This window comes from Passer montanus, unplaced genomic scaffold (genome assembly GCF_014805655.1).
Source record: "Passer montanus isolate IOZ18808 unplaced genomic scaffold, ASM1480565v1 scaffold44, whole genome shotgun sequence".
NCBI classification, from domain to species: Eukaryota; Metazoa; Chordata; class Aves; order Passeriformes; family Passeridae; genus Passer; species Passer montanus.
In genome coordinates, this window is record NW_024369262.1 from 1,129,383 (window position 1) to 1,153,533 (window position 24,151).

Below are 24,151 nucleotides of genomic sequence, written 5' to 3' on the forward strand. Positions count from 1 at the left end.
TGCCAAAGAATGTTTACCATTCTTTCATTTACAAAGAGAGGAATATCAAATTGTTTTTAATGCTTCCCCTTCCTCCCTGTAGATAATAAGCTGCTTGCTGCAGCAAGGGCTTTCCATGGGCAACATTTAACAGATGTGTTTTGAATCCTTGCACGGCAACCAAATGCTTGCACCAGTAATGTCTCCTTCTGTAGCCCAAAACGAGCCATATGGTTTCCAGCAGACTTTTTTTGACACCCTCTGCAGGCCAGACACTGGTTGTTCCTAGTTATTGTCATGGACAGTCACACAGCTCCCATCACCTCTGCTCCCTGCACTTGCAAAGGCTGTGTCTGTAGATTTCTCCACATTCAGCATTTCAGCAGGATAATGCAGTGACCAGCTGCTCTGTTTCTGCAGCCTGTCTCCTTCAGCAGATGTTTCCCCACAGGAACAAGAAGATCTCCCAGCTCTGAGGGGCTCCCCAGTCCCACCCATCCCACAGGCACTGGCACAGTCTGCACAGCTGGATGTCAAGGATGCCAAGGAAGCCAAGGAAGGAGTGTGCTCCTCTCCTTCCTCACTGCAGTGATTGCCCATCCCAGAGAGGACGGATGTGCAGGGAAACCTCCTCACCAGGGGGAAAAATGGGTAACAAATGACACAGGAGACCCAAGCAGCCCCTGGAGCTCCCTGGCAAGGCTGGGGAGCTGTGTGGCCAGCAGCATGCACAAGCAGCACAAGCCACTTGCCCTCCTGCCTCCCGGACAGCAGCCAGGAGCCAGCGGTGCTGGCACGGGCAGCGAGCGGCTGCAGCACTGACCCACGGGGATGGCAGAGCTGCCAGGCCCTGTGCCAGCATGGAGAGAGCCTGCCCAGAGACTGCGGCTTCCCCAAGCCCTGCAGCACCCAGCTGTGCCAGAGACATCCCTGCCAGAGCAGCAGCAACACTAACGAGTCCTGACTAATTAGCGCCTCTGTTAAACACACCCCAGCTATCCACAGAGCCAGCTGCAATTCCACCCGTGTGGGACCAGGGCTGGCAGCAGCAGGCAGGGAGAAGGGGCTCAGCAGGGGCACACTGCACCCACCAGCAGCTGCCTGTGGTCAGCGCAGTGCTGGGTCTAGTCCTGGATGCAGAGCTCTTGTTTGAGCTCTCCATGATGGAAAATCCTAGAGGGAAGTGGCCAAGAACACAGAATGCAGAAATTCAGGGCACAAAACGAGCCCATCTCTGTCTGTTGGCAGCACCAGGGTCTGAGAAGGAAAGAGAACAACAGTCTGGCCAAAAGTCAGGCTCAGTACCTGCACTGCAGAATAATGCACCTAAGCCCTGAGGGGTGTTCTACAAACACAGCTTGCTCCTGGAACAGACTGAACACATTCTGCATCTCAGAAGGGAGGCACTCCACAGGACTGGCATCCCAGCCCCCACCAACAGGAATCCTGCTTATTTTAAAATAAGAGGGGGGATTTCAACAACCTGGACCACTGAAAGGCTCCCCTTCTCATGGGTCAGTGTGGGAAAGGGCTGATCTGCAAGTCTCCTCTGCAGCACATCCTGGGCAGGATGAGGACAGCTGGGACAAACCCTGCCGTGCTGGATGGGAGAAGGAGATGCTTGATGCTCCTTTCCCATTCCATCTCTCCTGCTGGTGCTGCCTCTCTGCTCCTCCAGACATGTCCCAGCCCCAGCAGGTGGCACTGCAGAGCTGGCAGAGAGGTGACAGCCTGCCCTGGGGCTGAGGAACTGCAGGAGTGATGCTGGTGGGGTGCACAGATAGAGCCACTGACACCCAATGCCGTGTGTGCTGCTCTCACCCCCTTCCCATGCCCTGCACTGCTGCTCTCCCCACGCAGCTCAGAAGTCACAAGACACATCCTCCTGTTAACATCCCACCCTCAGCATGCTGGCTGCTCACACAGTGCCAGGGACAGCTGGATGCTGGGAGCAGACAGCACCTGGAGCAACAGACCCCACAGAGAAGGCAGCAGCCAGCCAGGCTGTGTCTCCTAAACACAGCTGTTCCATGTCACCAAGCAGCAGCAGTCACCAACATCAGTGCAGGCCTGGCCTCACCACAGCTCCCCTGTGGCACTGTTTCCAGGGCATCCCCCCCACCCAGCCCTCATTCCTGCCCCTGCATGCTGCCCATGCCAGGAGTGAAGCACCAGGAGCCACACAACCCCACCACACTGCCAGCTGGCTCCATGGAGCAGGAGCCTCATCCAGCCCCTCTGCACCCACCTCTGCTCAGCTCTTCTCCTTCACCTCCCATTTTCCTTTGCTCCTCCTGTTCTTCGCTGCTTCTCCTGCCGCCCCTGCTCTCTCCTCCCCCTTGATCACACATCCTACTCCACATTTGCTTTCTCACTCCTTCTCACAGCTCTCTCCGTAATGCATTTCCATAAAATACCTCCCTTCTCATTTCATTTCTATTTTCCTTCCTGCCTCCTTCAGACAGCTTTGGGCCTCATGCACTCCAAAGAGAGAAAAAGGTACAAAAAAACTCCTAGACAGGCAGATGCCTCTTCCTCTCCACCTCTGTGCCCTTTCCTTTCTTAAATGTACAGATCTGTGTTACACCTCCAGTCCCCACCTGCCTTATCCAAAGGAGGACATGCTGTAGGTGAGGTGGTGGCTGATGCCCCTGTGCCAAGGCTGGCAAACAACCTCTACAGCTACACCAGGCTGGATTCACACCTACCCCTGCAGAGCCCCAGGCACACGGATGGGATCCAGGCTCTGTGAAGGTGAGGGGTGCCAGTGAGAGATGAAGAGGAGGAATGACAGCCCTGCCCTGGAGAGGGCTCCACTCAGCAAGAGAGCTGAGGTAATCCAGCCCTTCCTGCCAGTGCACATCCAACTGAGAGCACTCCACTTCACTCCCTTGCACCCCAGACTGAGGTAGAGAGAACAAATCCTCTGCAATTTGACCTCAAAAGCCCTACGTGACTCAGGAGCCTGCTTGTCTGGGAGATTCTTGTCATCCCATGACTCAATCATGACAAGCATGGCTCACAAGCAAATCTTCTCTGCAGAGCACACATGGATTTGATGTTCTTAATGGTCCCTCAGCTCTCAGACTCATCCCACCAACAACTCAGAAGGTCCTGGTATGTGGACACTCCCCAGCAGGGTGTAGCAGGATCACAGGGGAGGCTGCTGCAGTCTGACATGCAGAGCACAGATCTGTTCCAGCTTTAATTTTGTGTGGAAACAAGCTGACCTACCAAGGACCACACCTACTTCACCATGTTATTTTAGAGCCTGTCAGAGACGCTGCAGTTCAGGGGAGACGTGTCCTGCTTCTCCCCTGGCTGGGATGAACGTCATCACTCAAACCAAGAGGGTGGGGGGAGAGACAAGAGGAAAAGAGGGGTGCAGAGAGATAAAGAGAAGGAGATGGAAGCAAATATCACAGTTTGAGCAGGAACTACCTTTCTTGGACACTTTCCTCCCCTCCTTAACTGAGCTGTGTTTTTTAGTGGCCTTATGGGTGCTGGCAGCTGGCGGCACACGGGTGAGGTGCACGGGCAGTCCGGCGGCTGACATCAGAATAGCTGTCATGCCTACAGTGGGTACGAGGTCAACATGCAGGAAGGAAACAATGGGGAAACACATTCATTAAAAAAAAACCTTGAACCTTTCAAAGAAAATAAAATAAAGTCAAATAAAATAAAACCCAAGGCTTTAGTTCTGAGGGCATAAAACATCCGAGAGGTAACAGGGTTGGAGTCAGCACAAGGAGAGGATCTGGAGGTTTTCAGAGGGAGGAGCCCAGGCAGCAAATTAAGGGAGGGAAATGTGGGCATGTCTTTGTGCTGGTGGGTAAAGAGGACCTTCCTCTTTGGGCTTTAGGGCTCCTCAGGCACCGAGTCTGCTGTGGTGCAGAGTTCTCCTGCTGACCGGAGCCCTGGAAGCAGCCTGAAGGATGAAGGGCAGCACCCATGAGCCCTAAAGGTCCTGCTCAGCTGCTTCCCCATAAAGCCACACACTTCAACAGTGTCACACTGAACCAGTGCCCAGAGTGCAGCTGAGCTGCCTTCACACACCAGGGCACAGCTGCCCCACAACCTCTCCTCCCTGGTGCTCTGGTTTTCCCTCACTCCCAGCAGCAATGAACTCCTCATCCTCCCCCATCCCAGCCAGCTGCATCATTGGGATGCAATTTGATAAAACTAATGAATCATTAAAAAGGACAGCCATTCCCTGAAGGTAAAATTGGCACACAGAAAGCTACAGGACTGATCATGCTGATCCAAGATGATGCCTGCCTGTGAAATCCAGGCTGGTTACAAATCATAACATTTCCAAGGTACCACACTTACATCCAAGACAACACCTGCTTTTGCTTTCCCAAGAGCAACTTCCCACCTGCAGCAGCCAGCACCAGAAATAAGAAAAATGCTTATAGTTGCAAAGCAACAGCAGAAAACCTAACAGCCAGCATTTCCCCAGAAATCCCCTCTGAGGGCAGACCACATCCTAATGCTGCAGACATTCCTGCTCAGTAATGCATGGCCAAAGCTGAGATTGCCAAAAGTTTATTTTTGCAAGTCTCTATTCAGTCATATGGGGAAAGGAAGATTCTAGAGCACATTTGTTCAGGACAAAAATGAGGAACCTTGCCCACACACGACTGAAAAATCGAGTTATGATGGGAAACATCAGCTTTGTGTGCAAGTGGTAAGACTATTTTCTGCCTGAAATATGCAACCAGTCAAGAACGTGTGTCCTGTGACTACAAATCCCCTGTGCAAAGGCTGTGTCAGTGCCCTATAAGCAGAATTACTCCTACACAGTGCTGACCACAATTTGTACCTCCTTTTCCTAAGGTCTGAGCACAAATATTTCAGAAGCTGTTCAACTCCTTTCTTGACAGCCACAGTTGAATGTTTTTACTAAAACTTTCCCATCTAAGGGCCAAAAGACAGCAGGGCTTTCACCAGAGAGGGAGTGGGACACAGAAGGAGTTTCCCCAGGGTTACCCAATGGCTAACCACAAGACCAGGCTGCCCAATGGATGGTGAAATGCACTTCCCAATGGAAACAGGTAACCAGGCAGCAATGCATCACCTTCAAAGGGCATCCAGCTCTGAGATCTGGAGCTCTCCCAGCTCCCAGGAGCTGCAGAGCCAGAGGAGGACCTCCAAAGCACACAAAGGCTGGGTTAGTACCCCTTGCCCTACTGGCAGCACCAGGCACAGCCAAGGAGAGCTCACCAGATCCAGAAATTTCACCCCCAAAGTAACTCCCTTTAAGTCCTAACTAAAGGCCACAAGCCTACTGCAACCCATCAAAGCCATCAGTCCACTACTCCCAGGGAGCCTTAAGGAACAGCTTAAATGGCCCCAGAAACAAAAACTACTTGTTTTTTTTTTCATGAGTGCAGCTGAGACCCAAAGCCCAGCAGCAGCACCAAAGCTGCCCCCTGCACCTTTCAGGTCCTTTTCCCTTCCAGCAGAGAAAAGTCAAGGGTATTCCAAGAAGAGCAGCAGCAGCTCTGACTCCAGAGGCTGGAGGAACAATATTCTTGAGAGACAGGGGAGGTCTCCCACCACAGCTGGGGAAATCATCTCAGTCTGACCCCACCGAGGCTGCACACTGTTCCTGGAACTGGTGCAGAAAAGGAGCAGGAAAGTTGTCCCTAAAAAAGCTGTTTCTAAGCAGTGCAGTAGCACTGATGGCACAGACTGCCATTTGAAAAGCGAGTCCAAAGACTAGCAGGGATTATCACCACCCACGCACAGCTGTCTGATAGGCAAATGCAAAATTAATGTGTTCTTCTGAAGAGATCAATACTGTCTTGCTAACATTGGCAGGCAGGGCCCGGGAAAAAAGGAGAAAACAGAAGCACAGGCTGAACAACTGGCTTCAGCTTCTCAATGGCAGAGGGCAACAAAATTCAGACCAAGCAAAAAGCAGAAGCCACAGAACCTCAGGTGAGTTCAGCTATTCTACAACACAGCCCCCTCATACCTGGAAAAAACATGTCCAAAACTGCCTGCCAGCATCATGAATCATCACAAAACAAAACAAAAAAAAGCCCCACAAACCCACAATCAAAAATCCACCATTTGTTGCACAAACTTCCTTTTGTTTTTCTGAGCTGCATACCCATCTACAACTCCACACAGACAAGCCAGGGCAAACAGGGAATCAGGAGAATTACCCCAACCCTATGTTCTCCTACCTAAAATTGGTCAAGAAAAGGTGCAAGTGAGAAATTACCTTTTTTGGCCAATTTTAAACCTTCTGCTGCCTTAGGAGCTACATGCAATGAATCATGTTCTGCAGACTCAAGTCAAGAGAGCATTCAGAAAGGTTCTGCTGTTACATTGCTCTGCTGCCTCATGTCCACCCCCAGTAGCAATGATGCCTTTAAAGTTCAAATACTGGAAATCTCAGCATTACCAATCCTCACACAAGTTTGGGGACTGCAGTCCCAGGAAGGGACATCCCTGACCCAGGCCTTAGCTGGGAGTGTTTTCCTACAAGGTGCCACAACAATACAGACACACATCACATTTGCAGCTTGAGTCTCCAATTCTCACAACAATTTCAAGCCAGAACCTGTTCCAGGCATCTGAGGAGTTATGCCAGGAGCAAGTGTAGCCCTGGACCTGGATAAAGTCTCACCTAAATACAAGTTGCAACATGACAAGTTTGCCCAGACCAAGATTGCTTTGGATATGTTCCTGTGAGAGTTCCTGCTGCTCACTAGCTAGTCCAGGAGCTTGAAAAATATTATTTTATATGTTCCTACTTTCCATTGGGCTCTGGGTTTCTTTTCTGCAAGGACTGCAGGAGGGAGGAGACTGAAAGCCTTGCAAGGAACCCTTTGGGACCTGATCTGATTCTATGTGTGCAATAACCACATGCAGAACTGCCTTTTTTTCTCTTGCTCAAAGCCTCTTATTTGGCCAGAAATACAACATTAGTGGCTCCTTGGGGTAAAATTATTTTCACTGGAGCTATGACAACATCCACCAACTTTTTTTCAGCCTCCTGTGTAAATAAGGGACTTTTTGTAATATCCTGTGCAGAAGCTGAGCACAGGAAAAACAGCCTGACATTATGTAATGAGAGTTGGCCACACATTCACTCACACCCAGCCCAACATGCCCCTCTGGCCACTGACCTGGATTTGCACAGGCCTCAGACTGGTACAGGGCAGAGCTTACCTTCAGATAATGTGAAATCTCAGAAAAGAATTGTTAATTTGTGCAATTATATCCACCAGCAATATCAGTATGGTTAGTACATCCCCAAATGCACCAGCTCCTGGAATCATGCAAACAGGAAACACCCAGTTTTATTTAACAAAAAGCTCCTTTTCAGACTTCATCTTAGACAGTGTTAGAAGGGCCATTATAGGAGCACCTTGTCACCCCTCAGCTCCAAGGCACAGCAGCCAAAATCCATTATTCCCAGGAAATGTCAGTCCAGATGATCCTTAAACACCAACACTGTGGTTAAACAGTCTGCTTAGACCTGTTTGGCATTTCACTCTACTGATCAAATACTTGAGGGAAAAGAAAAAGCTTAAAGACAAGTTTCCACATGCACTTTGAAGTATTAAAATAGCAGAAAGCAAGGGAAAAATTATACTTTTTGGTAGCAAATATGGTTTTAAAGTCAGCCTCATGATTTCTGGGATCCCAGGAGGTGCTTTCAGAAGACGTGGGGCTGACAGTGTTACAAATCCTCAAGCACCCATCACACAAACAAAACCCAGCTTCTAATTCAGACTCACAGGATCCCTCATCTCCTGTTCAGCCACCAGAAGTTCTCTCTGCATCCAAGAGTTGCACCTGCAGCATTTCTCAACATCACCCATGAGATTCAGGGGTTGCATCTGTCCAGCTTCAAACCAGAGCCAAGACTGCTGAGATGCCAGGGGATGGAGACCAAGACACATTTCCCAAAAAATAAAAATAAAGCCTCCTTCATTTACATCTGAGACTTCTCTCCCTCCCACAACACTGTCCCCCCAGCCTTCTCCATGGATGTTGTAGGAAGCAGTCATGCAGTGGGCACTGGAAAAACAAAAGGAGCCCAGCCTGTGTTAGAGAATAACCTGAGCAATGAGTAACCTGGACACCACCAGCAAGATTTTAATTATGAACAAAATACCACTTCCCAGAAGAGGTTCTAAAAACAAGAGAGCAGAGCATAGAGGGGAAGAAGGTGTCCCTAAAGGCCCAGCCAATTAATATTTCAGTAAAACCTTTCCTTTTTACCAGAACTCCACTGCTTGCTTTTCACCAGAAATATCCCCAGAGATTTACCTTCCTTCCACTCCCTAATTAACTTGTATTAATCTTTCCTCTGCTTCTGTGTGACTTTGAGGACTCAAATTCAGATTTCCCTCCTCCCTTGCACCTCTGAGGTGTGGGACACTGGGCAGGAGGCAGCACAGCACCCAAAGCTGTGCTGGGTGAGGACCTGGATCTGAAGGAGACCCTGGCCCCAGGGAGCTGCTTCTGCACTTCCCTACATCTCCAAGTGCCTCGTGCTGGCTGCCTCAGGGAGAGGTAAAGAATATTGAAATGAGTAATTATCCCTCCTTTTACACCCCCAGACTGCAACAACAGAGATACCAATTACAGTTCTAAGAATTTTATTGTATTAAATGATGGCAAATGATTTATTCTATTGGGACTTCCTGCTGCCTTTTCTAGCTAAATGTGGCACCACAAGGCATGAACAAACTGCACCTCCTGTACATGCAGAATGAGATCACAGGTACCAACATTAACACAGCCTGGATTCACCAGCTCTGTGCTTTATTTACCTTGATGTGATTAAATACCTAATTACACAGGCAGAGCTGTTATAAGCAAAGGGGTTCTGCTCAGGTCACCCACCTAGACGAGGTCTGAGCTTGACTTCACACCTCGTTTCCAGTGATTTGCTAAGGAGGAGACAGAGGGCTGCATGCCAGAGGACACCTGTGTTAGCCTTCATGCAGGGCCAGTTTGGCTACAGACACGTGCAGGGCAGTCCTCAGGATGGTGCCAATGTCAGACAGGGAAACATCAACCCTGGGCACCCTTTTCAGCCAGGGTAAAACCTGGCACTCAAGAAGAGACCCAACAACTTTTCTGGAATAAGGTAGGAACTATTGTTTTGAAAAACAAGAATGTAGCTGTCTCTGCTCACTCAGGAGCAAAGTTTGGTGTCCCAGGAGCTAATTACCTCAAGAGACCATGCATGGGTAAGAGACAGAGGAAGGAGAGGGTTAATAGACATTCTGTAGAGTCTGAAACAGAGCAAACTCCAGAAAATACCAGATACCAGATATTTAGCACTCCTCTACCAGGTGATGATACAATCTGGAGAGCACAGCTGGAACCAGAGCACCCAAATCCCCCAGTACCACCACACCAGGGCCACTGGTTTGGCACTGGCTGAGCCAAAGCACAGCAAAGGTACAGCAACACTTCCATGGGACACTGACAGCACAAACTGTCATTTTCAAGGCAATGCCATTTCAACTTTAACAGGCAAATCTACTCTGAAAAGGAGCATTGAAAACTGGCACTTTCATCCCTCACAGACATTCTCTTCAGTATATTTAGTAGTGTGTTCACAGGTTTGGATAACAAGCAAACCTGTATTCTGCTGCACCAGCAGACAATGTCTGATTCAACTTCTGCTCCCCTTTCTCAAGGCAAGGCATCACAATCCTCTTTAAGCTAAAGACCACCTGAGCTTTTTAAATAAAATGACATTCTAAAAAACCATATTAAAACCACACAAAATCTCATACCACTCCTCTCCTTTGACTTTAAAAAAAGCAAAAAATAGCAGCTAGCACTGAGCTTGATTCACATGCCCTTTCCTTTGCTACTTGCTCATCCACATGTACAGAAGAAGATGAATAGCCATGCCTCAAATAATCCCACTTATTTTGAAAGACTCGGGATGAGAAAAACAGTTAATAAAGTTTGTCTACCCCATTCTTCCCCAAGTCTGTCCTCTGCTTTTCTGGAAAAAATCTTTGGGTCTAAAACCTTAAACACCAGCAACATTTCTGACCCTTTCCATAAGTCAAAAATAGAAAGTAAGTGCTACAGAAAGGCAAACCTCTCCTCCACCTACTCCTAAGGACTGAGCAAATAAAGTACAAAGGAGTTCTTACCTGCCAGGGCCTGGCTCACCCTGCTGGGTTTGGACATCTTGACAGGCAGGGCCTGGGCACTGGAGAGGAAAAAAGAGGTGACTTTAACAGCAAGGACCAGAGACAGCCAAAACAAAGACAATTCAGCAAAGCACTGCTCCCTGCTGAGGGCCAGGGCCTGGCTATATTAGCAGGGATTAATTGCTCAGATGAGCCCCAGCTGGGACCCTCAGCCATGCACCCTTCCCCACTGCTCCAGCAGCTGTGCTTAAGGAGCTGTGTCCTTGCAGAGCTCTCTCCCAGAGTTCCTTACCTGCAAGGGGGGCCCCAGGGCCATGCTGTATGCAGCTGCTTCCAGCCCCATCTTCTCCTAACTCCTCCATTCCTCCTGCTGGACCCTGCTCTGATCCTGTGATACATTCCTGCTCTTGCCACTGCCCCCCAGAGCAGCCAACCTGCACCACACATCCAAGGAGGATGTGGGGATGAGGGAAGAAAGGCAGAAGGAGACCTAGAAGAGCTTGGCCTGTTTTCATTTGGAAATCAAGAGAAGATGGACACCAAGCTTGCCTTTCAGGTTCCTCACCTACTTGTTTTGGCAGTGCTGGCAGCTGGACCTCAGCTTTGGGATAGGTGGGCAACCAGGGTTATGCCATTAGCAGGAATTAGGGAGCAAAGGGGAGCAGCAGCATCAACACTGATGGGCATCACTAGAGAAGAAACCAAGCTGCATCCACATTAGCAGAGCAGGAACACTTGAAATCCAAATGCTGGCACAGAGAAGGCACCCATGGAGTTTGTCTCAGGTGGCCCATGTGTCTGGGATGGGTGAGGCTCATGCACCTCAGCAGCAGCTGGTGCATTCAGACAACAATCTCCAAGGACTCTCCAAAATTACACAAACCTGGCCAGCTGCTTAGGAATTCAGGGACTAAGGTGGTCAAGAGCCCAAATTTCATCCACTGTTTAGGGGAAACCTTCTTGTGTCCAGCTGGGATACAAGAGCTGCCCTGCCCAAAAAAGCACCACAGAGATCCCTCCTTTCAGTCTTGCTAAAATCTTTGTTCAGGTTCACATAACAATGACCAGGGATGAAAAGACTTCTGAGTGACACAAGGCTGTTTTCCACCCCAGCTGTCCCCTCTCCTACCTGTCCCAGTTTGGAATAGGTTCCCACACGTGCTGGCCTCCCTGAAGAACCCTGGGCAGGACCCAGGGCTTGGTGCAGCTCTGGCCAAGTGAGATCAGCACCCCCAGACCCTTATAAGGCTCTCTGGACACCAGAGGTTTCCCTCCTGCCTCTTTCAAAGGCTGTGCTTTCCCTTCTGCTGCCCCAAATTTTGCAATGCCTTCAAATGATGCAAGGGATTGTTCTGGCTACAATTCAAACCCACCAAACCCAGGGGAAATCTTCCCTGTGACTTCAAAGGGCTATAAATCAGATGTCTTTATGACTCTCTTTCCTGATTCACCCTCTTTGTCACAGCTTTTTCTTAGGTATTTCTCTATTTCTTTATTTCATCCATTTGCTTCATCTCTGCCTTTATGATCCTCTTCAGAAGATGGCAAGGAGCAGGACTCCTTGTTCTCCAGCTGTAGACATGAAGGGTATTTGAGGACCAGGAACTTGACAAAACTGCTCCCAAAAAATCAGAGCCATTGGACCTTCCCTCATTTCTTCCTGAGAAGCCAAGAGGACACCACTGAGCCCGTGACTGATACAGAAGTTTGTGTTTTGTTGTCATGCCCTGAGATGAAGCAGCACCTTGGGCACTTTCACTTCCCCATGGAAGGTAAAAATAAAATAAGCACAAAGCTGAACCTTCAGCTGTACAAGGAAAAGAGGTGGGAGCAGGAATCCTTCTAACAAGCTGGAGCACAGGGTCATTACACCTGAGGCTGGAGAAACCAAACCCAGAGCTGCCCTGGGAAGGGGATCAGTGTAACCATGCTTTGAAAAGATGGCAGAGAAACCCCTCACTCTTCTTTTCTAATTGTGAGACTCAAATCCAAGTCATCCATTAGTTAGAACTTGTAGGAAGTTGTCTTGGTTTCAGCTGGGATGGAGTTAATTTCCTTCCTAGTAGCTGGTTTTGATTTAGGATGAGAATAATGCTGATAACAGAGGGATGTTTTAGTTGCTGCTGAGCAGTGTTTACACTAAGTGAGGCCTTTTCTGCTCCTCACCCCACCCCAGCAGTGGGGAGGCTGGGGGGGCACAAGAAGCTGGGAGGGGACACAGCTGGCACACCTGAGCCCAAGTGACCCAAGGAATATTCCAGACCACAGGATGCCATGATCAGTAGCAAAACCAGGGGGAAAACTGAGTGGGGGCTGCTGCTTGGGAATGGCTGGGCATTGGTCAGTGGGTGTGAGCAATTGCTTAGTGCATCACTTGTTCTGTAAGTTTCAATTATCATCAGCATTATTATTTTCCTTCCCTTCTCTATCCTGTTAAACTGTCTTTATTTTAACCCACAATTTTTACTTTATTTCTTCCACTTGTCTCCCCCATTCCCCTAGGGGAGGATGGAGTGAGCAGAGGGGCTGTGTGGTGATTAAATGTCTGCTGGGTTAAACCACAACAGGAGTGAGAAGAGCCCTTGAGATCTGCAGAGAGAAACAGAGAAGCACTTGATGCATTTTTAAGCAATCAAGTTTGGGAAGCTGTGAGTGCACTGCAGATAAATTACCATCCATGAGCCAGGAAACAGCCCCTGGTCAGCTGCACTCCTGGTGGAAAGGCAAAGTGTGTCAGCTTTGGCTGCTGGGGGCTTTGAGCCAACTGATGTGATGATGGAGAAACCAAATACTTCTCATTTCACTAAATACACACAGTCATTAGCAGTATCCCAGCTAACAGAGCTGTGGGACATGCTGACCCATCCACTCTGCACCGTGGGAGCAGGGCTGCCACGCTCCCTGAGCTCTGTTACAACTGCAGAAAGCCCAAAGGCTGATGAAATCAAGGGAAATCCACAGGGCTCTGAGGTACCACAACACTGTCTGGGCAAGTCTGCAGCCACAGTGCGTGGGAGGAAGTGCTGCCATGCCAAAAAAGGTGAGGAAATGCTCCTCAGAGCCGACCCTGGGTCTGAAGTGGGGCTTTGGGGGGAGGAAGGGGATGAGGTAACAAGGAAGGATATTGCTGTTGTAGTGTAACGTGGACTGTGCATCCCATCATGGAACAGCACAAGCTCAAGATATTCCAGCATTGCCATACCAGTGCTGGCTTCTGGGGAAAGGTCCTGCTCCTTTACTGAAAACAGCTCAGGTAGGAGAAAAAATGATGTTTTGGGTAAGGGAGATCTGGGTAGCATCACTGCAAGAGCAAGCACTGCAGTGTGGAGAGATGAGAGGGAGCCACTGAGACACCTGCTCCTGCTGCCCACGGAGATTCCTCACCAGGCAGTGCCTTTGACTCCTGGCCAAGTGTTCTTGCAGGTGCTTGCAACACCTGAAAGTCAAAGCCTGAATCCTCTGAATGTGTCTTGCTATCAGTTCCTCCTTCCTGGTTCAATTTTGTCCTGCTGTTTGCCACAGCTCCTGCCCTCCCACAGCTCTGTGTGCTGGATGGTCCTGAGTGTAACAGGGATCACCAGGTTGTGAACAAAAGGATACAAAATACGACAATGTTCTCAGAGATTCAGCAAGATCCTGGTAATATTTCTTACCACTGGCTCCCAGGCAGTCTGCTACAGAAGGCAGACAGGGCAGACTGAGCTTTCAGCATGACAAACCCACTTGCTCCTCCAGAATTTCAAGAATCTGCAACACCAGTGAGACAGCAAAGCACAAGCCCAGCAAGGAACTGTGTCAACAGCTTGGAATCCAGGGCTGCTGCCACTTCAAACACTGGGTGGCCAGGTTGGAGCCATCACCTGAGCCACACAAGCACAACACCCCAATGGAGCAGAATTGGGAAGCCTGTAGGTACTCACCCTCTCTAGCTGGTATGGCCCTTTCTTCCTTCCTCTCCCCTGGACACAACCAGCAGGCCACAGATCTCTGTACCATGGCATCTTTGTAGCCCTCTGGGCAGCCAAGACTTCTCCTCACAGAGCAGGGCAGCATCCAGCCCTGCTTCACACTAAGTGCTACCACAACTCCTCAAGGTCCAAATCCCTTCCCAGGGCTGTGTCAGGTGACATTAATGCCCCACCTGGTGGTAGCCCCATGCTGGCTAAAAGGGCTGCAGGCAACTCACAGTGGGCACAGTGGAACCAGCACCAGGAGAGCTCCTCACCACCCAAGGAGCTCAGGGGAATGCCTATGGACAAAGCTGAAGGATACAAAGGTGGAGATAAAGAAGGAAAGGCCCTGGTTAGGGTCCTTCCTGATCCTACAAAGCACTGACTTGTTCCCCACGGCAGATTTGGGGTGCAGCACCTCTTAAGAACACCCAAGTTCTGTCAGCATGCTTTTCCAGCTCCCAAGACCCCCATTCCCCCTGATTTTATACAAAATCCTGCCCCCATCAGCTGCCTGTCTTATTTGTAGGCACAACCCAGACCAGCAGCCAAAGCCACATAAGCTCAGAGAAGCCTGCAGAGCTGCTGTAGGGATTTGCTTGGCTGGGACACTAATTAATATCCCCCAGAAGATTGCTTCCTGCAGCTTTACTCGCTCATATTACAAGCAGGGCACTCCTTACTGTGCTTCAGGAGTGCCTTACTCTGTAATTAGACAGCACAGTATAGGGAACAGGGGAGCTCTTGCCCTAGGGAACTGATGCTTTCCCATGTGGAATGGGAAGGATCTGCCAGGAGAGGGCTGGGATCCTGGTTAACAGTGCTAAGGACACAGCCCTTGCCATGGCACACTCCATGTGCAGATTCCAGCACTGCCCATGAGAGGCCAGATTCATTAACTGTGTTTAATCCACAAGAGGAAACTAATGCACCAAGAAGCAAAATAACTTGCCCACATGTATGGAATTTACTAGCAGCACAGCCAAGGATATTAGCATCTAGTTAAGCCTTGGCACTCCTCTCTGGCTTTTCCAGTGGCTTTGACCCTCTTGAGAGCAGCAGGAAATTAAAGTGCATTTGGCAGGGCTGGAGCTCCGCCTGCTCCCACACCAGCATCCGCCCTCCAGCAAGCAGGAAACACATTTAATCACCCTCGGTGGCACAGCAGCCCGGGCATGCCCGTTCTGGGGGCTACCCCTGCCTGCTTGCCTGCTAGAAATAACTCTAACAGCCACACAGGGAGTCAGACAGCTTTCCAGGATGAACTGCAGCTCGTTCTCAGCCCTGCAGGAGAGAGGTGCTGCCATTTTTAGCTGTTTCCTAAAGAAATTGGGTGGAAACAACTGCACTGCCTTTCAGTCTCTCCCAAGGTGTTTTTGAGCCCTCTGCCAGCTGCAGTTCAGCCACCTCTGCGAGTTTTGTGGAGATCAGCAGTTTTGTAAAAGCAAGTAATCTGTCAGGGCTGTTTTGGAGCCAAAGCCTGTGGGGTGAACACAACACAACCTTTAGCAGACACCAGAGGATCCACCGTGGCCCAGTGCTCCCCTCCCTTGGGTCTCTGAGCACGGGCCAGCACAGGAATTGCACATCACAGCTAAGAGAACACAGCCAGAAACCTGTGGCAGGATAATTAATGCAGGGTAATTAGCCAAAATGGTTAGACTGTAGGGTGATGTGGGGCATTGACTGCAAGGGAAGGGGAACTAACCACCATACTATGTCCAAGAGGGGAAGACAAGGAACCTAATGGACAAAATAACCCAGGAATGCTCTGGGCTTAGGAATTAAATGAAACACATTGTTAGAGTATGCTACTCAGGTTTCCCCTAATTCACAGAAATTAAAGGATTTTCTGCTGGGACATGGGTTTCATGAGCCTGGAACTCCAGCCAGGAGCAATTACACCCACTCCGTGGCATTTCCGACCAGCACAGGGCTGAAGGGGAAAAGCCATCCCGAGCTGTCAGCTGGGGATGAAAAAAACCCTTTCACAGCACCCTGCTGGGAGACAGACATTGCCCCCCTGTGTGCACTTGTTGTTCTGGCAGGGATAAAGGAGAGTTGCAAAACTAATCCCAAAGGGTTGAAGATCACACCCCAAGGAACAGACAGCTGGTGGCCAGGGGAGTGGGGCTCACTGGGGGTGTGGGTTTTACACAAGTCTGACAGCACTCACACACTCCCAGGTATCCAAAGAGCTGCCACCTGCCCTGTGTGCCATGTCCTGCTGTCCCCAGCACAGATTTAACTGTACAATCCCTTTGCATCTCCCAGAAAGGTCTGCTTGGCTAGAGATGATTGCCAGGACACCAGCCACCTCACCCCCTCCACAACACAAACAGCTGAGCTACAAAACAGGTTCAAACAGCCCAACCCCAACCAGCCATGGGCACCTCCTGGCCAGCCCTCTCCTCCCAGTCACACTGCCTGGGCCATGGGCTCAGTTCATGGTCAGGAGCCCATGGCAACCCCCTCCAAGCACCTCTCTCCCATCCTCCCTCCTTTCTGGACAGCCTGTCCCCCAGCAGCAGCACACAACCTACCCAGACCCCGATCAGCTCCAGACAGGCTTGTGGGGCAACTGCTCAACTGCTGCAGCACTTGGCTCTTCCTTTTCAAACTCCCCACCCTGAGTCACGCTGCAAATGCTTTGGGGAGGGATGGGGCTCCAGGCAGCCCAGTGGCCCCACACACCCACCAGCAACTCCTGTGAAAGGGGGAATTTGGCAGCTTCTTCAGGAGACAGCAAGAGCCTTACTGGGGGCTCCTGCAGGCAGTGCTGAGGTCTGATTTTCAGCCCTACTCGAAGGTGACTGGAAGCACTGTGGATGTTTAAGGTAACACAAAAATCACGAGGTGGAAAAAAAGCACCAAAAAAAGACCGTGAGAAAGAAGAACAAGATGTCAGAAGTCATTTCACTCGAATGACCCTGAAGAGGGAAAGTCCTGACACGACACTAAGAAAAACATCTCAAGATTCACAGTCTTGTTTAAAACACAAATGAGATTCAAAACAAACCTCAAACCCCTGTGCCTCATGCAATTAGCAGAATGTGCTTCCAACACTCTGCTAGATCTCTTATCTCTGTACTTACTTGGACAGGTAAGTCAGCCCTGGCAAGTTCCCCTGCAGTTTCTCAGGGGTTCAACAGCTGGATGACTCCCAGTGAAGTGAGTGTAAGGCTCTGCCACTTTCAGCCAGCTCTTGCTAGGTCACACTTGGTGCCAGCACTGCCACAGACAGGCCATACACACCTCTGCCAGCAAGGGCTTGAGCACAGGAAGAGTTAAGATCCTGAAAGTGGAATAACCAACTGTGGCTTGCCCCAGCAGCCCTGCCATGGAGAGGAGCCGGGCTGTCGGACCACAAGGCTCTGCTTTTCACTGAGCTGGCAGCAACCAAAAGGCCTGAAGAGAAGTGAGGCTCTGCCTCCCCCACCAGTGAGGTGCAAACACAGCCCTCCTTTGGCTCTAGCTGACAGGAGCTGAAATCCTGGGCTGAGAGATGCACACTGGTTGCAGCCCTGTCAGAGAAGAGCCATAGGGAAAATGGATCCAGTGGCACCTCTGCTCTTCATCACCATGTAGCCTGAAAAATAACTTGATTTTGACAGAGAGTTCATGAGGTCTTAGCCACATGCAGTGAGTCCTATGGTCCCTCCTTGAAGGGGAAGAGCTTAGAATGAGCAGAGCAGTGTTCCACTCTACTGCCTAATTTGAATTAATTGTGTTTACAAGTACCCTTTTCCTTCACTGAATTCCTCTCAAAGTTGTTTTTGACCTAACCCAAAATACCACTGCCCACTATTAATTTTCTCAAGCCTTCAGAATCTCAACCTGAGTGATTTCCTCTGTGGTTCAGGGAGACTGGTAGACAGGGACTGTATTTCAAATGGGAAGGAAAGAGGTAGAAAGCAGAGGGGAAGTCTCTTCATCCACTGTACTGGATGTACAGGCACAAACCTCTCCCTCCTAGGGACAAGACCCTTGTAAAGTCCTCTGTGACAGAGAGGCTCCTGGATGCAGACCTGAGCACAGCAGATCTCCTGGACACACATATGGTATGTAAAGATGAATTAGGATCTGTACCTGACTCCGTTAGATGCTGCCAATGCTGCACTGAGGCTCCCAGTCTGAGCCAAAACCGAGGTGTTCTGTGCACTGAGTCTTGGCATTGACCTTGCTCCAGTCAAAGTGGGTTTGTTATAGGGCACGAAGCCGACGTTGGACGTTACTGACGCTGTCCTCCCGGGAACCTGATGAGTAGTGGAAGAGTTGGGAGAGTTTGTCATGGAGTGACGGTAGCGTGTGGTGATGGGGCCAGTCCCGCTGTTTGGCCAGCACTGCTGGCAAGAACATGCCATCCCTGTGTGCATGGGTGTGGTGGAGGTGGTCACGGGGTACGGGGCGTCCAAACGCCTCTGAACGCTGCGGCGGAACCGCGTGGTCTTGTTGGTCTGCACTTGAGCCACAAAGTCAACCTCGTAGTTGTAGCCCAAGGGAGTGAGATCCACCCGCTGGTGGTTGGTGGCACGGGCCTGCTCCAGGAACACGCAGACGTTCATCTCGTACGGGGACCACCCGCCCTCGTCGTTCTGCCACTCCCAGACGATGCCCTGGCCAGCAGCAGAGTCCCCTGGGAAGATGTGCCTGCGGATGGCCCGCATGGTCCCTGTGTGGGAGAGGAGGGGAGAACAAACACAACCGTTTAGTGATGTGGTCCCAGGGATTGTTTCTGCACAGATCCATGCTGCCTACATTGGGGTGGCCTTTCTCATTCTCCTTCAAGAGGGGCACTAAAAGACCTTCTCTTCCCAACAGGGCTGGGTTCGCTCATGAAGCTTAGAAAAATGCAACATCCCTGAGATCCCTGTCCCTCTGCCAAATCTGATTGTGGGCTGGCAGCAGGTTCAAAAGCTGCAAGGAGGAAGGGTGGGAAAGGAGGGAAGGAGAGAGGATGCAGACGCAGACACACCCAAGCACAAAGGCACAGTGATCACATATGCCTCCCTGACGTTAAAAGGAAAAAAAAAGGAAAAAGAAAAAAAAAATCAGGCTGAGGCACAGATCTGGTTAAAAAAAAAAAACAACTCCCACAGCCTTGACAACTGAGTAACTATAGAGACAAGACACCATCGGGAAGTACTTTGTAGGAGCACTTAAAGGGCTGAACACCCACTTTGTAACACAAGGGTCGGGGCAATTTTGGTCTTGGGAGAGTGGGTGAAGCCCCACAAGGGGCAAGGGCAAGGACTTTGGAGAAGGGCAAACTTCTGCAGGCTCCTGACAGCTGGGAGAGAGAGCAAGACTAGAGAGGGCAAGACAATGAAGTAACTTGAAAACTGGAGAGAGCAGCTGTTCAGACAAAGGGAGAGAAATGGAAGGAGAAACACTACTCCTGCAAGGCCGCTCAACCGCGACAGCTGGAGCTCGGACTCCCTGGAAGCCTGGCTTCCCAGGATGACTTCACTCCTGGGTACTTTATCCCTTACTTCAAAAAAGCAGCAGCCTAATGAGAGGGAAGGAAGCCACTCAACAGGACAGAAGCTCTGTAACCTTTGAAAAATGGGTTCTTGGCAGCAGGGTCAAAACTGCTACTGCAGGAAAAACCCTCAGCAGCATTCTGCAGAGAGAAAGAGGAGCAGGAAAAGCTGTGAGGAAAGCAAAAGAGGTCTCTAAAGAGGTCATGAGAGTTATGGCACTTTGTAGGACCCCAGATGAAAACTGGCACGTTTACAAGTACCCACACCTAAAGCCTGAGAAGAATTGCCCCAGGGTATCACTGGAGATTCTGTGGGGCATAAGCAATCCAGGCAAGCTTCACACCCAACAAGCACATCCCAAAGAAGAGGGAGGACAGCCCACGTGGAACTCCACACTGCCAAAATCAGGCTCTGCCTGCCTGCATGCTGGCACGAGGATCATGCTGCTGTTATTGTTCCCAATAGTTGTGAAAACTGTGTTTCCTTATCTCAGCACTGCTGGAGCTCCAGAGATGACACAAAGGCTAAGGCTCTCTCCAAGGCAGAATGGGCCAGTCCAAGGAATGCCAGGACTTGTGTTTCTGCTCCAGAGCAGCACCAAGCATCCTGCTGATTGCAGAGCAGGACTCTCCAGTGACACCAGCCAACAAACAACATCTCATCAGCACACTTAAAACACTACTAGCAGCCAGTCAAACACAGCAACCTCCTCAAGAGCTCAACCATGGAGCTCAGGATTCCTGTGGGACCAGACCTTCCTCTGGCAGAAACCAGCAGAACCAAGATGAGCTTCCCAGTCTGGAATCAATGTCTTAGTGGAAAAGCAGACTAAACAGCCAAAAGCAAACTCTAGCAATGACTTCTATCCAGCAAGTCCTGCCAAGTTTCAGAAACACAAGCAGCCTCAAATAGGTGGATAACTTCAGGAATGAACCCCTGAGCAGGAGGAGGACTAGGGATGGGACTGGAGATGGTGAGACATGCAGCATTACATTCAGAAATTAGTGCAGGGAAGCTGCTCCCAGAGAAAGGGGACTACTACAGGTAAGGCAAGGTGTCCAATGGGACACATCTCAGGAGATTAGCAAGGCTTCCCCTGCTCCTATGGCAGCTCAGAAGCTGAAAGCAGCACAAAGGACTGTAGGACTTGTGAGCAACTTGTTGTTTTAACACCCTCAAACAGCATTAGAAAGATTCTTTAGGAGTCCACAAGACCAAGACAATGCACTTGGAAAACATCTCCCTTCCCCCAGGCTGGCAGGGAAACTGGCATTCCTCTCCAGGGTGGGCAAACAGCTGTGGTGAGAGGACAACTCCTGCTGCTCCCCTGCACTCGCTCCCAGCTAATGTGCCTTGAGCAGCAGCTGAAGCCCACAGCTAATCCTGCCCACAAGATCCCCCTGCACAGCTGTCACTCCCTGCTGCTGGGGACGCTGTCCCGTTAACACTGGCTTCCTGTTATTCTCCCCGGCTTCCTTTGAAGAGCCTATTTATCTGTCTAATAGCTAATGAGCAGAATACAACAGCCTATTTTTTGCACTGTTTAAAGATTTTTCATGGGGATGTTTCCTGTAGAGATTCTTTTCTCCAGCACATGACAAAGTTCAGCTGGCGGCTCACTCAGAAAGGTTCACGTTTAAGGCAGAGCCTTGCAGAGAGAAAAAGCTTTGCTTAAAACTGGGCCATGGCAAGGGGATATGAGAGCTTTTCCAACAGTCACGTTGCAGAGCACACAGGTATTTGTGGAGGGAGGTTCACAGCACTGGCCACTGATCAGCATCCCTTTGGATCAATGGGAAACACTGCAGGAGAGCTGTGGAGCAGAATCAGCCTTTTTGGTATTAAAAACTCAAACGCAGATCTAGACCAAGGAAAGATGAGATCATACTAGCCAACATCATTTCCAGAATTGAACTGGACTGTCCCCCAGAGAAGAACAGCTCCAACCACCCTCCAATGGACAACAGTCACTGAGTGTTTTGAGATCTTTCACAAGGACCTAAAGAGATACAAACCCTCTAAGGACAGACAGCTGTACTTGTGGAGAAAAATGTCCCATTCTCACTGGGACACGTTTCACCCACCCCACAGGCTCTATGCTCACCTTCACCAGACAGCTTAGGACTGCTGTCCACAGGTTGGAGCACTGGCTGAAAGGGCCAGAGGCTGGAAGGCTCCTTCACAAGTTTGGCACGAAAAAAACCAGGAGAGAAGCAGCTGCTGGTGCCAGTTCTGGTGGTCCACATTGTACCACTCCAAGCCACAGCCTCAGCCAGCCTTCCAGATGTTTGAACAGGCCAAGCTAAGCACACCTGCCAGGGTATCCAGCTTGGAAAGCTCCTCACCTCATCCAGGACACCACTAGATAAACTCAGCCCAAGGTCACCAAGTCAGAATAAAAACACGGATGCAGCTGTGATGACCACTCACATTTGCTCCAACCACTTCCCTTTCCTGCCGGAATTGGCTGATCATGCAGTTGATTCAAAATATTGCTCATTTACTGTTTCAACTGGCAAGAAACCAGCACATGTCCCTCTTTAAAGCTTGGGATGATGCTCAGCTGCACCCTGGAGTGATGGGAGAGACACTGACAAAGGGGAAACTGATGGATGGAAAATTTTCCAAAGCAGCCATTCATTTGGGGTGTGTAATTTGGGATCTCCCTGGATTTTCCAGGGATGAAGTGCATGCATTCCATCCTCACCACTTTTCTAAGCTCCAGCTGCTCAGCACATCTGGAGCAAAAAGGGCAGGAGTCATCTCTGCAAATTCTGAGCTGCTTCTCCCAGTGACCCCAGGAGATAGGAGAATGAAAATTAAGTCTCAATTCTGCTACTGAGCCCATCCTGCCCTTTCTCCCTGGGAGGAAATGAGGCGAGCTCACACAGCACAAGTGGAGGGAATATTCTGCTGCAGCATTTTGGTGTCGCGCGGGGGCCGCAGGCACTCGCAAGCAGCTTGAGCAGGGCTGCATGCCAAGCTAAAGCAGCTGGCACTCCAACTCCAGAGGGAGCAAGGGATTCAAGCAGGAGGGTTGGAATCGTAAAAAAGCCTCTTTTACGCAAGTGATCTTGAATGGATTTGAGGGGGGAGGGAAGTTTCCAGCTCTCAGAGCTCTGGCTCACAGGCTGGGAGCTCCAGGAGTCCCATGATGATGCTCCTGAAGAGATCATGGCTGTTTGCCTGCACCCAGCTCCACAGATTTTTCCACACTGGGCAGCAGACAGCATCAGGAGAGCAGCAGATGTGCTCACAGAGCTGCCCAGTGCTGCTTCCCTTCTCTTTCCTTTGGCTAGCTAATGACAAGAGCAGGGGGTGGGCAGCAGATTCCCCCTGGAGCTCCGTTTGAATCCCAGGTGTCAGCTGTTTGAGCACATTGTAAAACACAGGGAAGCACAAGGGTCCCAGGGTAACTTTATTTGATGGTAAACTTCCCCTTTTCCTCTCCCGGGACCCCAATCAAGGGGGAAAAAAAAAATTATATGTGTGGGCAGGTCTCAGGGGAAGGTATAATCTTCAACAAATCAGGAGAATTAGCAGTAAAAACCAGGTGGGGATCACAATGTATGAACCAATAAAATTCCAAGGGAAGAAAAACAGTCTCAGTAAACTGCTAGTTTGGAGAAATAGAAACTAACAACGAAAAAGATGACATAAATTCTGGGAAAAGGCAGGGACAAAAAGGAAACTACCAAATTACAAATCAAACCATAAACCTACTAATAAAACAAAAAGCACAATGCAACAGCCCAGCATGGTAGCAAACAGCAGAGCTTTGCAGGGCTCTCACACACAGAACAAGGCCCTGCTTGTGCCCAGCACACCAGCAGAAGGGCTGGGGAAGCTCCCTTACCTGTATCCTGCCGGAATTGTGTCAAGCTTGGAATGTCGATGACATAGGGAGCCAGGGCGGGATCCGCGTGTCCCAAGGGGATGCTGCTGACCAGCCCCGACCCCGAGCGCCGGCCCTTCTGCTGATAGGCCTGGATAACTTGCTCGATGTAGCTGCAGACATTGCCTCGGTAGGGCCTCCACTTGCCAAATTCATCCTGCCATTCCCACACGGCCACTGCCGTGGAGCCGCTGCTGTGCCCCGGGGCAGAGGCGGGCGGGCCGGCCGGCCCGGCTGAGCCGCTTCCTGCTCCCTGAGCTGCGGCCATGCTCCTCCCTGAGCTCCGGGCACGCCGCGGCTGCAAGTGGCAGCTCAGCTGGCCTTACACCATTTTCTCCTGAGGACCTGCAGCGAGAAACAGAGAGCACAGGGAGCTGAGAATGATGTCCCGAATTGCCCCACCCCACATCCACATCACACAAGCCATCTCAGATGGAAACAAGTTCTGACTTTCACAGAGGATGTTCACTATGGATTTAAGAGACTCCAGAGAAGCAGACTGGCCTCAAAACCCTCTGAGGGTCAGTGAGGTACCACCACTCACTCCCTGCCAGTGCTGGCACCTTCTGCTAATTGAGGGCAAACACTCTTCAGGAAGACTGTTTCCGATGGTTTGTGGCACCAAACACCACCTGAGTCCCCAGAGATCTGTACCAAACCATCCCCGAGCCACTGCTGATCTGTGTCAGGCAG

At 50.3% G+C, this 24,151-nt stretch overlaps 1 protein-coding gene across 3 annotated transcripts in view; it reads right to left on the reverse strand.

The window, feature by feature from the left end:
- The window catches only part of DTX2 (deltex E3 ubiquitin ligase 2), a 34,554-nt gene that overhangs the window by 6,044 nt on the left and 4,359 nt on the right, over positions 1-24,151 (reverse strand). For 2 of the 3 annotated variants that reach the window (XM_039720713.1, XM_039720714.1), the window contains 4 exons: positions 23,420-23,803; positions 18,170-18,752; positions 10,131-10,189; positions 3,421-3,552 (listed from right to left, as the gene is read on the reverse strand). In XM_039720713.1, the coding sequence (XP_039576647.1) occupies positions 3,421-3,552; positions 10,131-10,189; positions 18,170-18,752; positions 23,420-23,726 (1,081 nt within the window). In that variant the 5' untranslated portion in view covers positions 23,727-23,803. The remainder of the gene's footprint in view (positions 1-3,420; positions 3,553-10,130; positions 10,190-18,169; positions 18,753-23,419; positions 23,804-24,151) is intronic. The other variant, XM_039720715.1, reaches the window with a different exon arrangement.